Here is an 11,976-nt window from a genome sequence, read left to right on the forward strand (position 1 = left end):
ACCTGATATGCCTATTTTAGCCTTCACTCTTTAATAATAAGAGACCAGCTTCCGTTTCTTCTGAGTCTTCATTCAATCTGTTTCCAGATTATTCAGTAACTACTGTAGACACCAAATTTTTAGTGTATTTTTATTTACTGTTATTTTTATTTTTCATGCTAGTTTTTATTTACTTTTAGTCTTTTATTTTTGTTTTAAGTCATTTTAGCATAGAATTTATTTTTAAAAAAAAAAGGGGGAAACCCGCAAGCGGGTTTCAGGCTATTTAACAAATTACTTAAAAAAAAAAAAATTTTTTTACATGCAAGCTGCGTTGAGTTGCATATGCCCATCGGAGGGCCCTAGGATGCCCAGCAAACCTCCCCTCTCATCCTCACCCTTCAGGTGAGGGTTTGAGAGTATGTGTTTGATATAAATAGAACAGAAACGCAGCTTTTAGTCATTTTACATAAGGAGGAAACCCGCAAGCGGGTTTCAGGCAGGCAGGCTATTTAAACTTACTTGCTTTTCTTGACTTCCTCTCCTCAACATTGCTCCTTTCCTGCATATTGTCCCCCACTGCCTCCATCATTTGCTTTCTTATGCCCTCCGATTCCTTATTTAACACGATTTGCTTTGATTTTATTTAGCAGATCATCGACTCAAGCCCTGGATTTTGTCCAAGACATTTTTTGTTTTCATTTTGGATTTTTGGGTGTGTATTTATCGCAGACTTGTTTCGTTTACTTTTTAATTGGAAAAGGCGCCAGAATGGAATTCCCTAAAATGCCCCTTTTGTATTGCACGATTATGAACCTAATGGAAATTATACGGTGGCGCCGCTGCAAAGATCCTTGATTGGAACCGATATATAGGTTTAGGGATCCAATTGGCTAGAAATAATATATAGGGACTAAATTGACGGAAAAAAAAAATTTAGGGACTAAATTGGCGATTTTCCCAACTCTGAGCATAATTTAATACTAGTTGATCAGTTGCTGCTTTTTGAAATTATTTTCATCAACATACTTTATACTAACTTGCTCACGCGCTACGGCCAACACCTAATAATCTGAGCACATTATTTTCTAAATGTGGGTGCGTTTTAGTTCCTTCTGTTTTGGAATGAATAGAGAATATATGCAAGTAGGAACAATATTTTAGTATAGAAATACGAAAGTTTTTTATCAGAGGGATTGATCTATAGTAGAAAAATTTGGAGATGACGGCGTCTGCTGCTGGTGCTGGTTCTTCAAGCTTGGATCGCCTTGATTCTGCACTGAAAGGCATAAAGCATAGCTCGATCGTCCTAGCAAAAGTCACAGATGATTGGGAATTTTTGCGAAAAATTTGGAAATCTGCTCGGAAGGGGATTTATGCTGAGAAGAAGAATGTCCACATCTGCCTCAAGATTGAAGCTACAGCTGAGGAGATTGTCCAGGAAATTATTTTTCGTTTCCGTGAAAAAAAGATGGTGGATGATCACCGTGTAAACGATGTAGAATTCCTAAACGAATTAGCCCTTGATTGTGGGGAAAGAACCAAGCTTTTGATTGATGAAATTGGAGAAGCTCTTGACCATTTGTACTTGATGTGGTCAAGAGGCGGAGGCGGAGGCGGAGGCGGAGGCGGCGGCAGCAGCTCATTTGTACTTGATCTCGACTTCTGCAAATATTTACTACTACATGTACGATTAACTGTGTCCGCAATCGGCCATATGGCAGCTAAGCACTGGGGTTGTGAAGATTCTAGTGTAAAGATCCATTTCCGTTCCTTGTATGATTGTATAAGCTACATAGATTATTACCTTGTTCCATCATTTGATGCCCGCAAATTCTTGGGATTTGGAGGAACAACAGATAACGTGCTGCAGCATACTTATCATCGTTATGATGCTCGTGGACTGCCTAGCTTTGATGCTTGCGTTGGCCATGTTTTATCCCTGGTCCTACAAATTGCAAACCGGTGTAGCGATTACTGGTTAAATTGCAAGGCCGGTCGAATCCAAGTGATGAAAGGAGAACTGATTGAGTTCCTGGTCAATTTGTACCGTGAAATTCATCCTAGTAATCCCAAATTCATGCGTTTTCTTCTCGATTTCCTTATGGCTCGCTCCACTGAGAAGGCTGCGTTGGTGAATTTTCTGGAGAGTTTTTGCCACTATCTCTTCTTGGGTGAATATGGACATTTTCGAGCAGAGGTGTTCCCCCTATTACAGCTTTTTCTCTGCACCACTTCTATACTAGATGATGAGGACGCAGCACCAATTTTCATTCCAGAACTTCATGCTGTGCTAGTTGAGATGGCATCTATATTCGAGTCAACTGGCCGTGTGCTAGTAGAGGTGGCATCTCTTGGTTCTGAGTTACTTTCAAAAATTTGTCTTCTCGAGACAGAGCTTTTCCTTGTGGTGCAAATCCACAGCATGAAAAACAATACAAACGCTTCTTCCTTTTCCTTCAGTATGCTTCCTGGTTTTGAAGATGTCATGGACAAATGTAGACAAATCCCCGAAAGACTGCAGAGATATTCCGAGAAGTTGCCCATAAAAACAAGATCGGATTGGAAAAAGTTGTTGGCACTGATTGAATCAACATTCGAGGAGGAAAAATCTCTTTATAAGTCATCTATGCTCACGGAAATCACAGCGTCCACGCTGAAAAACTCACTTATGCTACTTCGTTCTAAGATTGTGATATTCAAGGGAGAGTCATTTCTGATGGAGCCATTACTTCCGAAGAGCAGGAATGATGATAGGCTTACGGTTCGTGAAAAAGATCTCCTTGAACTCTTCCTTCAGAGGGTTGAGTATATCAGGCAAATTCCCTCAGATGAGATAATTAAGGTCAGAGAGGACGTATTAGGAGCAATTGGAGAATCTGTTAGGAGACTGACATGTTTCTCTTACTATTTCCTTGACACACAAGATGAAATGACCAGCCTTTCTTTTTCTGAGCTGTTAGATAAGGAGACGCATTTTATCAAGGCGAAGATCACAGATATTATTCCTAAATTTCCAAGGTTTGATTTCCCCAAGACTTCCAGTCTGAATTTCATTGATTTGCTGTGGAGAAACCTTGGGGATCTGCTGAAATATAATCCTGCATCAACTGCATTGGCGAAGCACCACATGGAAGAGATTCAAATACATCTCCAATCGTTGAGGTCTTTTCTCGAGAATGTTTCACAGTTGCACATCAAGGAGAATCCAGAGCTAGAAGATCTCGTTAATCGAGTCATTGATGCGGCATATAAAGCGGAGTACATAATTGATTCAATTGAGGTTGATGCTCAATGGCAGGACTACTTCTGGTTGGACAATGTGCTGGAGGAGTTAAGACTTCTTAGTGAGAATGCCGGGGGAATTCATTTGACTACCCCTGATGCGGAAGTCCAAGATTCCAAGAATGTCACCCAGGTTTCATTTGACAGGTTATCGAGAAAGAGAACACCAGCTATTGACGAAATTGTGGTGGATCTCAGCAATAGAGAAAACGAAATTCGCAACCAGCTTATTAGAGGATCCTCAAAGCTGGATATTGTTTTTATTGATGGAATGCCTGGTTTAGGCAAGACAACATTGGCGAGGAAGGTGTACAGCAGTCTTAGTGTCGCGAGTCACTTCCATCTTCGCGCATGGTGCACTGTTTCCCAAGAATATGAGAAAGGGAGATTATTGCTGGAAATTCTAGCAGGGATTCATGGGCTCACGGAAGAGATTCGCCAAATGAGGGATGAAGAACTCAAAGATAAATTGCGCAAGTCGCTACTGAAAAACAAATATCTCATAGTTATGGATGACATTTGGGATGTTGGATCGTGGAATGACTTGAAAAACTCATTCCCAGATGATGCAAATGGAAGTAGAATTCTGTTCACCAGTCGCCTCCGTAGAGTGGCCATGGAAATTAAACCAGAAAGTAATCCACTTTCTCTTAGCCATTTTCTCATGAGGAAAGTTGGCAGCTGTTAGAAAAGAAGGTATTCAAGGAAGAATGTTGCCCCGATGAGCTGTTGGGAATCGGAAAGGAAATTGCTTATCACTGTCAAGGATTGCCTCTTGCTGTTGTTGCTGTTGCTGGTATACTAAAAACAACAGGGAAAAGCCAAAGTTCATGGAAAAGAATAACAGATACCTTGAGCTCACATATAATTGATAATCCAGAAGCTCGGTGCAAAGAAGTCATAGATCTCAGCTACAAACACTTGCCAGAATATCTTAAATCATGCTTTCTGTATTTGGGAGTTCTTAATGAAGACAGAGATATTCTTGTCAGCAAGTTGATACGGTTTTGGATAGCAGAAGGTTTGGTACCAGAAACTAAGAAGAAGGGCTTTGAAGATGTTGCAGAGGCTTTCTTGATGGATCTGATTGACAGAAGCTTGGTGATAATCTCCAAAAGAAGATCCAACGGCAAGGTTAGAGCATGTCGCCTCCATGATCTTGTCCTTGATTTCTGCAAGTCTAAAACCAAGGATGAGAACTTCTTTCAGCTGGTAACCAGGTCTGACAATCCATACACTTCTTTTCCTAGTACAGATTATGGTTTCGAATTTGATTTTTACCATCATTCATCTGCTGCATCATTTGCATCCTATCGGTTGGCTATATATTTGAAGCGAATCCACTTTGTTGAATCAAAACCTTCTGGCTTGGCCACCCGTTCTTTGGTGTTCTTTGCGTCTAGAGATTCTAAACCAGAACGGCCTTATGAAGTCTCATTCATTTGTCACAACTTCAAATTGCTTAGGGTCTTGGATTTTGAATGCTTCAATTTGGGTATTTCACTTCCTATAGAAATTGGAATTCTGGTACAATTGAGATATTTAGCAGTTGGAGGCTATTTGAAGTCCATTCCACAGTCGATAGCCGACCTCAGGAAACTGAAAACTCTAATTGTTAAGGGATTAAGTGGTAAGATCACCTTACCAAATACCATCTGGCGCATCACAAGTTTAAGGCATCTTCATGTCAATCTCCATGTTGCTTTCGACTCAGATGCTGAAGAGCTTGGTGATAGCTTTATATTAGAAAATTTGGTCAGTTTTTCCTGCCCATCTCTTTCTTGTGGTGAAGATGCAGAAAGGATTATAAAGAGGCTTCCAAATCTTTGCAAACTGAGTTGCATATTCTATGAATCACCAGATTCTTCCATGAACTGCAATCATTTTCCGAGATTGAACTGTCTCACTCATTTGGAGTCACTCAAGATATTCTACTATGGAAGCCCTCTTAACAATGGCGAGTTCAGCCTCCCTTTGAATCTAAAGAAATTGACTTTATCAAACTTTCGCCTTCCATGGAGTCATATCTCCACAATTGGGAGACTACCAAACCTAGAAGTCCTCAAGTTACTTTCTGGTGCCTTTGAGGGGAAGATATGGGACGTGGAAGAAGAGTTTCAGAATCTTAAGTTCTTGAGCTTAGACAATTTGAACATTGCTCAATGGAATGCCTCTTGTGATGATTTTCCCAAGCTTGAAAGACTTCTATTACAAAATTGCAAAGACCTTGAAGAAATTCCAGAGGACTTTGGAAACATATATACATTGGGAATGATTGAAGTGCATTGGTGTGGAAGATCTGCAGAAGAATCTGCAAAGAAGATTGAAGAAGAATATGGAGATATTGAAGTCCTTATTAGGAGTTCAAATTTGAGATCATGAGCACAATTTGGATCACATACTTGTAAGTCTATTTAATGAATTTCTAGCTACTTATACAATTGCTCCATTTTTGGATGATATCTGTTGTATTTCTATTTGGTTCAAGACATATAGCTAGTTGAAAACTACTTAATCTGCTATTTCATAAATTGCAAAGCTATGTAAAATCTGGAAAGGCATTTGTTGTCCTCTTGAAACTCACTGCACGTTGTTGTCTTCCAAATAATCCAGAAGCTCGGTGCAAAGAAGTCACAGATCTCAGCTACAAACACTTGCCGGAATATTTTAAGTCATGCTTTCTGTATTTGGGAGTTCTTAATGAAGACAAAGATATTCTTGTCAGCAAGTTGATACGGCTTTGGGTCGCGGAAGGTTTCATACCAGACACCAAGAAGCGCTTTGACGATTTAGCCAAGGCTTTCTTGATGGATCTAATTGACAGAAGCTTGGTGATAATCTCCAAAAGAAGATCCAATGGCAAGGTTAGAGCATGTCGCCTCCATGATCTTGTCCTTGATTTCTGTAAGTCTAAAACCGAGGATGAGAATTCTTTCAGCCGATAGCCAGGTCTGACAATCCATAAGCTTATTTTACTACCACAGATTATGATTTCGAATTTGATTTTTACTGTCATTCATCTCCTGTATCATTTGCATCCTCTAGGTTGGCTATATCTTTGAAGCGAAACCACTTTGTTGAATCAAAACCTTCTGGCTTGGCCACCCGTTCTTTGGTGTTCTTTGCATCAACAGATTCCGAACCTACATGCCCTTATGACATTTCATTCATTTGGCACATCTTCAAATTACTTAGGGTGTTGGATTTTGAATGCATTAATTTGGGTGTTTCTTTTCCTGTTGAAATCAGACTGCTTCTCTTCTTGAGATATTTAGCAGTTGGAGGCTACATGCGATCTATTCCACATTCGATGGCCAACCTCAGGAAATTAGAAACTCTTGTTGTGAAGGGATTGCGTGGTAAGATCATCTTACCAAATATTATCTGGTGCATGACTTGTTTAAGGCATCTTCATGTCAATGTTCATGTTGCATTCGACTCAGATGTTGAAGAACTTGTTGATTGCTCTGAATTAGCAAATTTGGTCAGCTTTTCCTGCCCATCTCTTTCTTGTGGTGAGGATGCAGAAAGGATAATCAAGAGGCTTCCAAATCTTTGCAAATTAAGTTGCATATTCTATGAATCACAAGATTCTTCCACCAGTTACAATCGGTTTCCAAGGTTGAAGTTTCTGTCTCATTTGGAGTCCCTCAAGATCTTTTACTACGGGAACCCTCTTCACAATGCCGAGTTCAATCTGCCATTGAGTTTGAAGGAATTGACTTTATCACGCTTCTGCTTACCATGGACTCGTATCTCTGCAATTGGCAGTCTACCAAACTTGGAAGTTCTCAAGTTACTTTCTGGTGCCTTTATGGGGCGAACATGGGACATGATGGAAGACGAGTTCCAGAAACTCAAGTTCTTGAGCTTAGAGACTCTGGATATCGCCGAATGGAATGCCTCTTATGACCATCTCCCCAGACTTGAGAGACTTGTCCTGCAACATTGCAAAGACCTTGAGAAAATCCCGGAAGATCTTTCTGACATAATTTCATTGGAAACAATTGAAGTGCATTGGTGTGGACAATCTGTGGAAGAGTCGGCAATTGAGATTGGGAAAGCAACCGGGGAGATAAAAGTCCTCATCAGGAGTTCAAATTTGAGGTCATAAGCATTACTTGAATCACACTACTGTATTCTTCCACTCACTTCTAAGTCCACTGATGAATTTCCAGCTACTTATCCAATAGCCCGATTCAATACTGTTAATTGCTAATTCAGGAACTGAACACTCGTAACTTCTTTGTCTAGTATTTTTTGGTGTAATAAATTATGTTTGAATCTAGTCCCTGAGAGCATTTCTTTGCCTTGTTCTAGGTTGAATTTGTGAAAACTCCTGATTTATATATCCCGGGGTATTGGTGCTCAACGAAAGAATGCTGAAGTCTATACTTTGAAGGATCAGCTGGAACTTCAGAGGATTTCTTTCACCACAAGCAAGACGCTGATGCCAAGCTTTGCCTTACATGGGAACTTTCTACTTTTATATTCAATATTATGTTTGTTAGATAATGTACCAACTAATGTAACAATGTGTCTGAATTTGATTGCTAAGTGGCATTTTAGTGTTTCGTTTTTTGTCTAATGGTACTGAGCTGTGCCAACTTGTCATCTCATACAGTTGGTTGTTTTCTGCTGAACCCATGATGAACTCTACGAAGCAGGGAGCTTGTAACAGCCCCACTTTCCCCTAAGGCGAACCAAAGAGGTTAGCGGACTGCCTGCCCAGCTCTCGCCAGGACTACGGTACAGTTTACAGCGTTCTATAACGTTCCGGAACTCACCATTGCGCACAAACAAGTCAAAATAGTCAAAATAAAAAAAATGAAAAATTTGCGCCGAAGATGAATAGTGCAGACCACGTCAGAATCCGGCCAGAATCTGGCCGGATTACCGGCCGGATTCTCGGCCGGATACAAGGCAGTGAGCAATCCAAAATTTTTCGAAAACCCTTCACAATCCGGCCGCCAATCCGGCCAGTTTCTGGCCGGATTCCCGGCCGGATTCAGGCCAGAGCCTTTCTGCCAAAAATTTTTCTTCTGCCGTTTGAAGGCCGAAGCGGTCCGAAGTTCATCCAAATATCAATTTAACATATACATATGGAAATCCAACATCGTCAAGCCAAAACGGCATACCAAAATAGCTATTTAGTTCATACATAAACAATTAGCCATTTACACACCAAACATTGGTGAATCAAAAACACATAAACACTTAGGATTTTCACCCTCAAGGAGCTAATCAAAATACATATACATGAGCTCAACTTGTCAATCGACTATCCAAATCAGTCCCAAAAGTAATTATATCCCTGTAAGGAAAACAAATGGAACGGGATGAGCTAAAGCCCAGTGAGTTACTACCACATAAGCAACTAAGAGCATATAGCATAACCTTTCATTTCAAGTACACAATTAAGGAATGAAACACATCGATAAAAGGATACGGACGGCTCTCAAGAGCCCATTTCCACGCTTCCATTCTTGATCCGACCTCATTGACCCTCCGTCAATGTTAAAGAGTAACCAACCGTAGACTCCTCTTCTCTCCCATACCTTCCACCAAACATCCCCCTACCGGGCCCGCACTCCAAACACTTGCACTGTGGTATTACTCGAGTATACCGGAATCAAGAGTCTCTCATACTACAAGATTCCTTATAACTTTACCCAAGGCTCATTAATTGTCACGACCAAACCCTTGTCGGCTCGATTCAATCAACTACCAATGGGGTTGAGCTCAATGATAACATTTGTAGTCGTTGGATACTTGTCCAATCGATATCAAGTCATGTATTTCATTTCATATATCAGTTCATATAACTTTCCAATAACTTTCCAATAACTTTTCAATAACATGTGAAACAATAAGTGAGAGTGATAAAGTACACTCTCACATCAATCCATTAACATACAACATCTCAAGTTCAAATATCAAAGCCATATAATAGCACACAAGTGAGTAGTACACTCACCAATCAATTAAGTGCTATTTCATGCACTTCCGTCAGGAGAATGTCGTGAGCTATCGTCACGCCCTAGAACATGTAAACAAATACCATAAGACTCGATAACGAGTCATAAAGTCAAACCAATTATCGCCCAATAGGGTTTCATGCATGGAAATTCAAGGGTTAAATACTTAACCTTTACTCAAGTCGAGAATATAGTTTTCTAAATCTCGAGTAAAAATTCGGGCAGCATGCCCTTTGTGTTTACCAAATTTTCCAGCCATAAGGCTTCATTATTTTTCTTCAATCACAACCCAACAACACACATATAAGCATTTCATGTCAAGAGCCGTTCCATAGCTCACAATATCATAAAACAAGAAACCATACCGAGCCATAAACAACACCAATTCACAACCCCAATAGGGTTTTATAAACATATACAAGCATGAAAGCAAACCAGAAATTAAGAAAGGCTTTAATGTTGGCCTTGATAAGAAAATCGGTTTTGACGTCATAATGCGGTAATGGCACAACTCTCACTACAATTATCGGTTAGGGGTGTAAGACCCACCGTTTCGAAGCTATGAAACAGGGCTACAACAATGTAGAAGGCCTCTCAGTCCAAATCCTAGCACAACTAGGTCAAAAGTGCCAAATACCAAACCAGAATTACCAAAACAGATTTGCAAAACACACAAAACTGTAATACGTCAATCTCAGCCTACACAGGTCCAAATGCCGAAATTCCAAAGGCATAAGTTAGCTAAGACATCCAGCTACATATCATCAGAAGACACCAACTTCAAAATCCAAACCAATTCCAGTCAAAATGGACAATTCCTATCGCAGTTCGGACATTCTGTGCACCAAAAACAGCAACAGTAAAAACGGCATAACTCACTCTACACTTGTCCAATTGCCCTGAAATTTTGCAGGCACACTAAACTCATCAATATCTACAACTTTCATGTTTTGAGCAAAGTCCAATTCGGCCTCTAGCTATGACCTAAAATTTCGGACAGAATAGGGGTTCAAGAACCCTAACTTTTCACATTTCATTCCAAATCCAAAATTGATTGCATTTAACAACAATTCACACCTACTAGAGCCAAAGCCCCTTATTACCAACCATCATACTAGTCCAAAACATCAAAATCATATGAAACCAGAAAATTCATCATAAAATGGAAAACTTCACCAAATCAAGCCAAACCAAGAAATAAATCATATAATCCAACACTCAAGCCACTTCTAAGCATAATATAACCATCATTAGGTGTAGTAGGGTGTTCAAGCATCACTTACCAAGAAATTAAGAGAGATAGAGAGGTTGGCCACCTTAGAGCTTCAAAACAACTTCACCAAGTCACTTACTAGCACCTAATGGAGTGATTTTATGGAGCAAATCTAAGTTTAATTGGTTGGAATGGAAGATTGAGATAGTTTGAAGCTTGTAAATTGAAGAAGTTTTTCTTCCTTGTCCAAGAGAGAGAATCGGCCAACAAGAGGTAAGAAAGAATGAATTTTTAGTCAATTTTTGAGATATTTAATCCATGATAAGAAAAGTCAAAAATGTCCAACAAGTGGACCAATCACATAGTGCCACTTGGCACTTCATTTAATGCCTTCCTATCACTTGGTTCCTCTCACATCAATGCCATGTCACCCTCTACTTATCTCTTAACACCCGATAAATTTCCACCAGTATCCGAAACTTAACCTTATTGGCCGAATTTTGCCGTACTTTTCGCACTAGTGGGTCCCACGTCCAAAATATATTCTTAATTTTCTAAAAATTCACCAATGCTAGAAAAATCATCTTAAAACTATAATTGCTCATAAAATCCACTAAGAAAATATTTCTAAGCCAGAAAATGCAGAAAACATGCAATTAAGGGGAAATAAACCCTAGGAAAATAATTAGGGTTTTACGGGTTCTCACAGAGCTACTAAATGTTTTATGAATGCTTGTTTGGTAATACTAAAACGCAATTGCTTCTTGTTACCAATGGCTTTGTGTTTCATCTTACTCATTAGGAAGCTCATTCTGTATATATTTTTTTAATTATTATTTTCAATCGCGTTCATCATGCTGGTCCACCAGGCTTGGGAGTTCTCAAGCCACATTCTGATGCCTTGGAGGGGCAGCTATGGGATGAGGAAGAAGAGCACCAAACAGTCAAAGTTCTTGAGCTTAGGAAATCTGAACATTGCCCAGAGGATCTCAACAAGCTTGAAAGACTTGCGTCAGGAAATTCCAAATACCTTCAGGAAATTCCTGAGGATTTTCCAAACATATCTGAATTGGGGATGATTCAAGTGCATCGGTGTGAAGAATCTGCAGAAAAGTGAGCAACTAAGATTGTGGAAGAAAAGGACTATATCAAAGTCCTTATAAGGACTCTGCATTCGTAAGTCTATTTGATCAATTTAGAGCAACTTATCCATTTCCTCAATTCATTTCTGAGATTATATATATATATATATATATATGGACATATGACTTGCTCAAATATATGGGATTATCATCATCGATCAGATCCATCAATTTACTACTCAAGCAATGCAGAAGCTTGACTGGCTGCACTTTTTTCTACTATTCAGTAACAGAGACTGCAGCTTAAGATAACCATTTCCCCAGAGCCTTTTTTTTTTTTGAAGGAGTATTTCCCCAGAGTTTCAATGACCATCGTTTATGTAACTTAGGAATTGTTTTGTTCCTAAAATTATACATAAATTTAACTTCTCTTTGAGCT

At 39.5% G+C, this 11,976-nt stretch overlaps 1 protein-coding gene across 1 annotated transcript; it reads left to right on the forward strand.

Moving 5' to 3' along the window:
• Positions 1 to 1,201: 1,201 nt before the first annotated feature.
• LOC113766606 lies at positions 1,202 to 7,930 on the forward strand. Its single transcript, XM_027310782.1, is given in 5 exon segments — positions 1,202 to 3,916; positions 3,919 to 5,626; positions 5,878 to 6,168; positions 6,249 to 7,371; positions 7,585 to 7,930. Coding segments are annotated over 5 exon segments (5,850 nt in total). The 3' UTR covers positions 7,598 to 7,930.
• The last annotated feature ends 4,046 nt before the right edge of the window (positions 7,931 to 11,976 follow it).

The sequence above is a fragment of the Coffea eugenioides genome, chromosome 3 (genome assembly GCF_003713205.1).
Source record: "Coffea eugenioides isolate CCC68of chromosome 3, Ceug_1.0, whole genome shotgun sequence".
In the NCBI taxonomy this organism is placed as follows: Eukaryota; Viridiplantae; Streptophyta; class Magnoliopsida; order Gentianales; family Rubiaceae; genus Coffea; species Coffea eugenioides.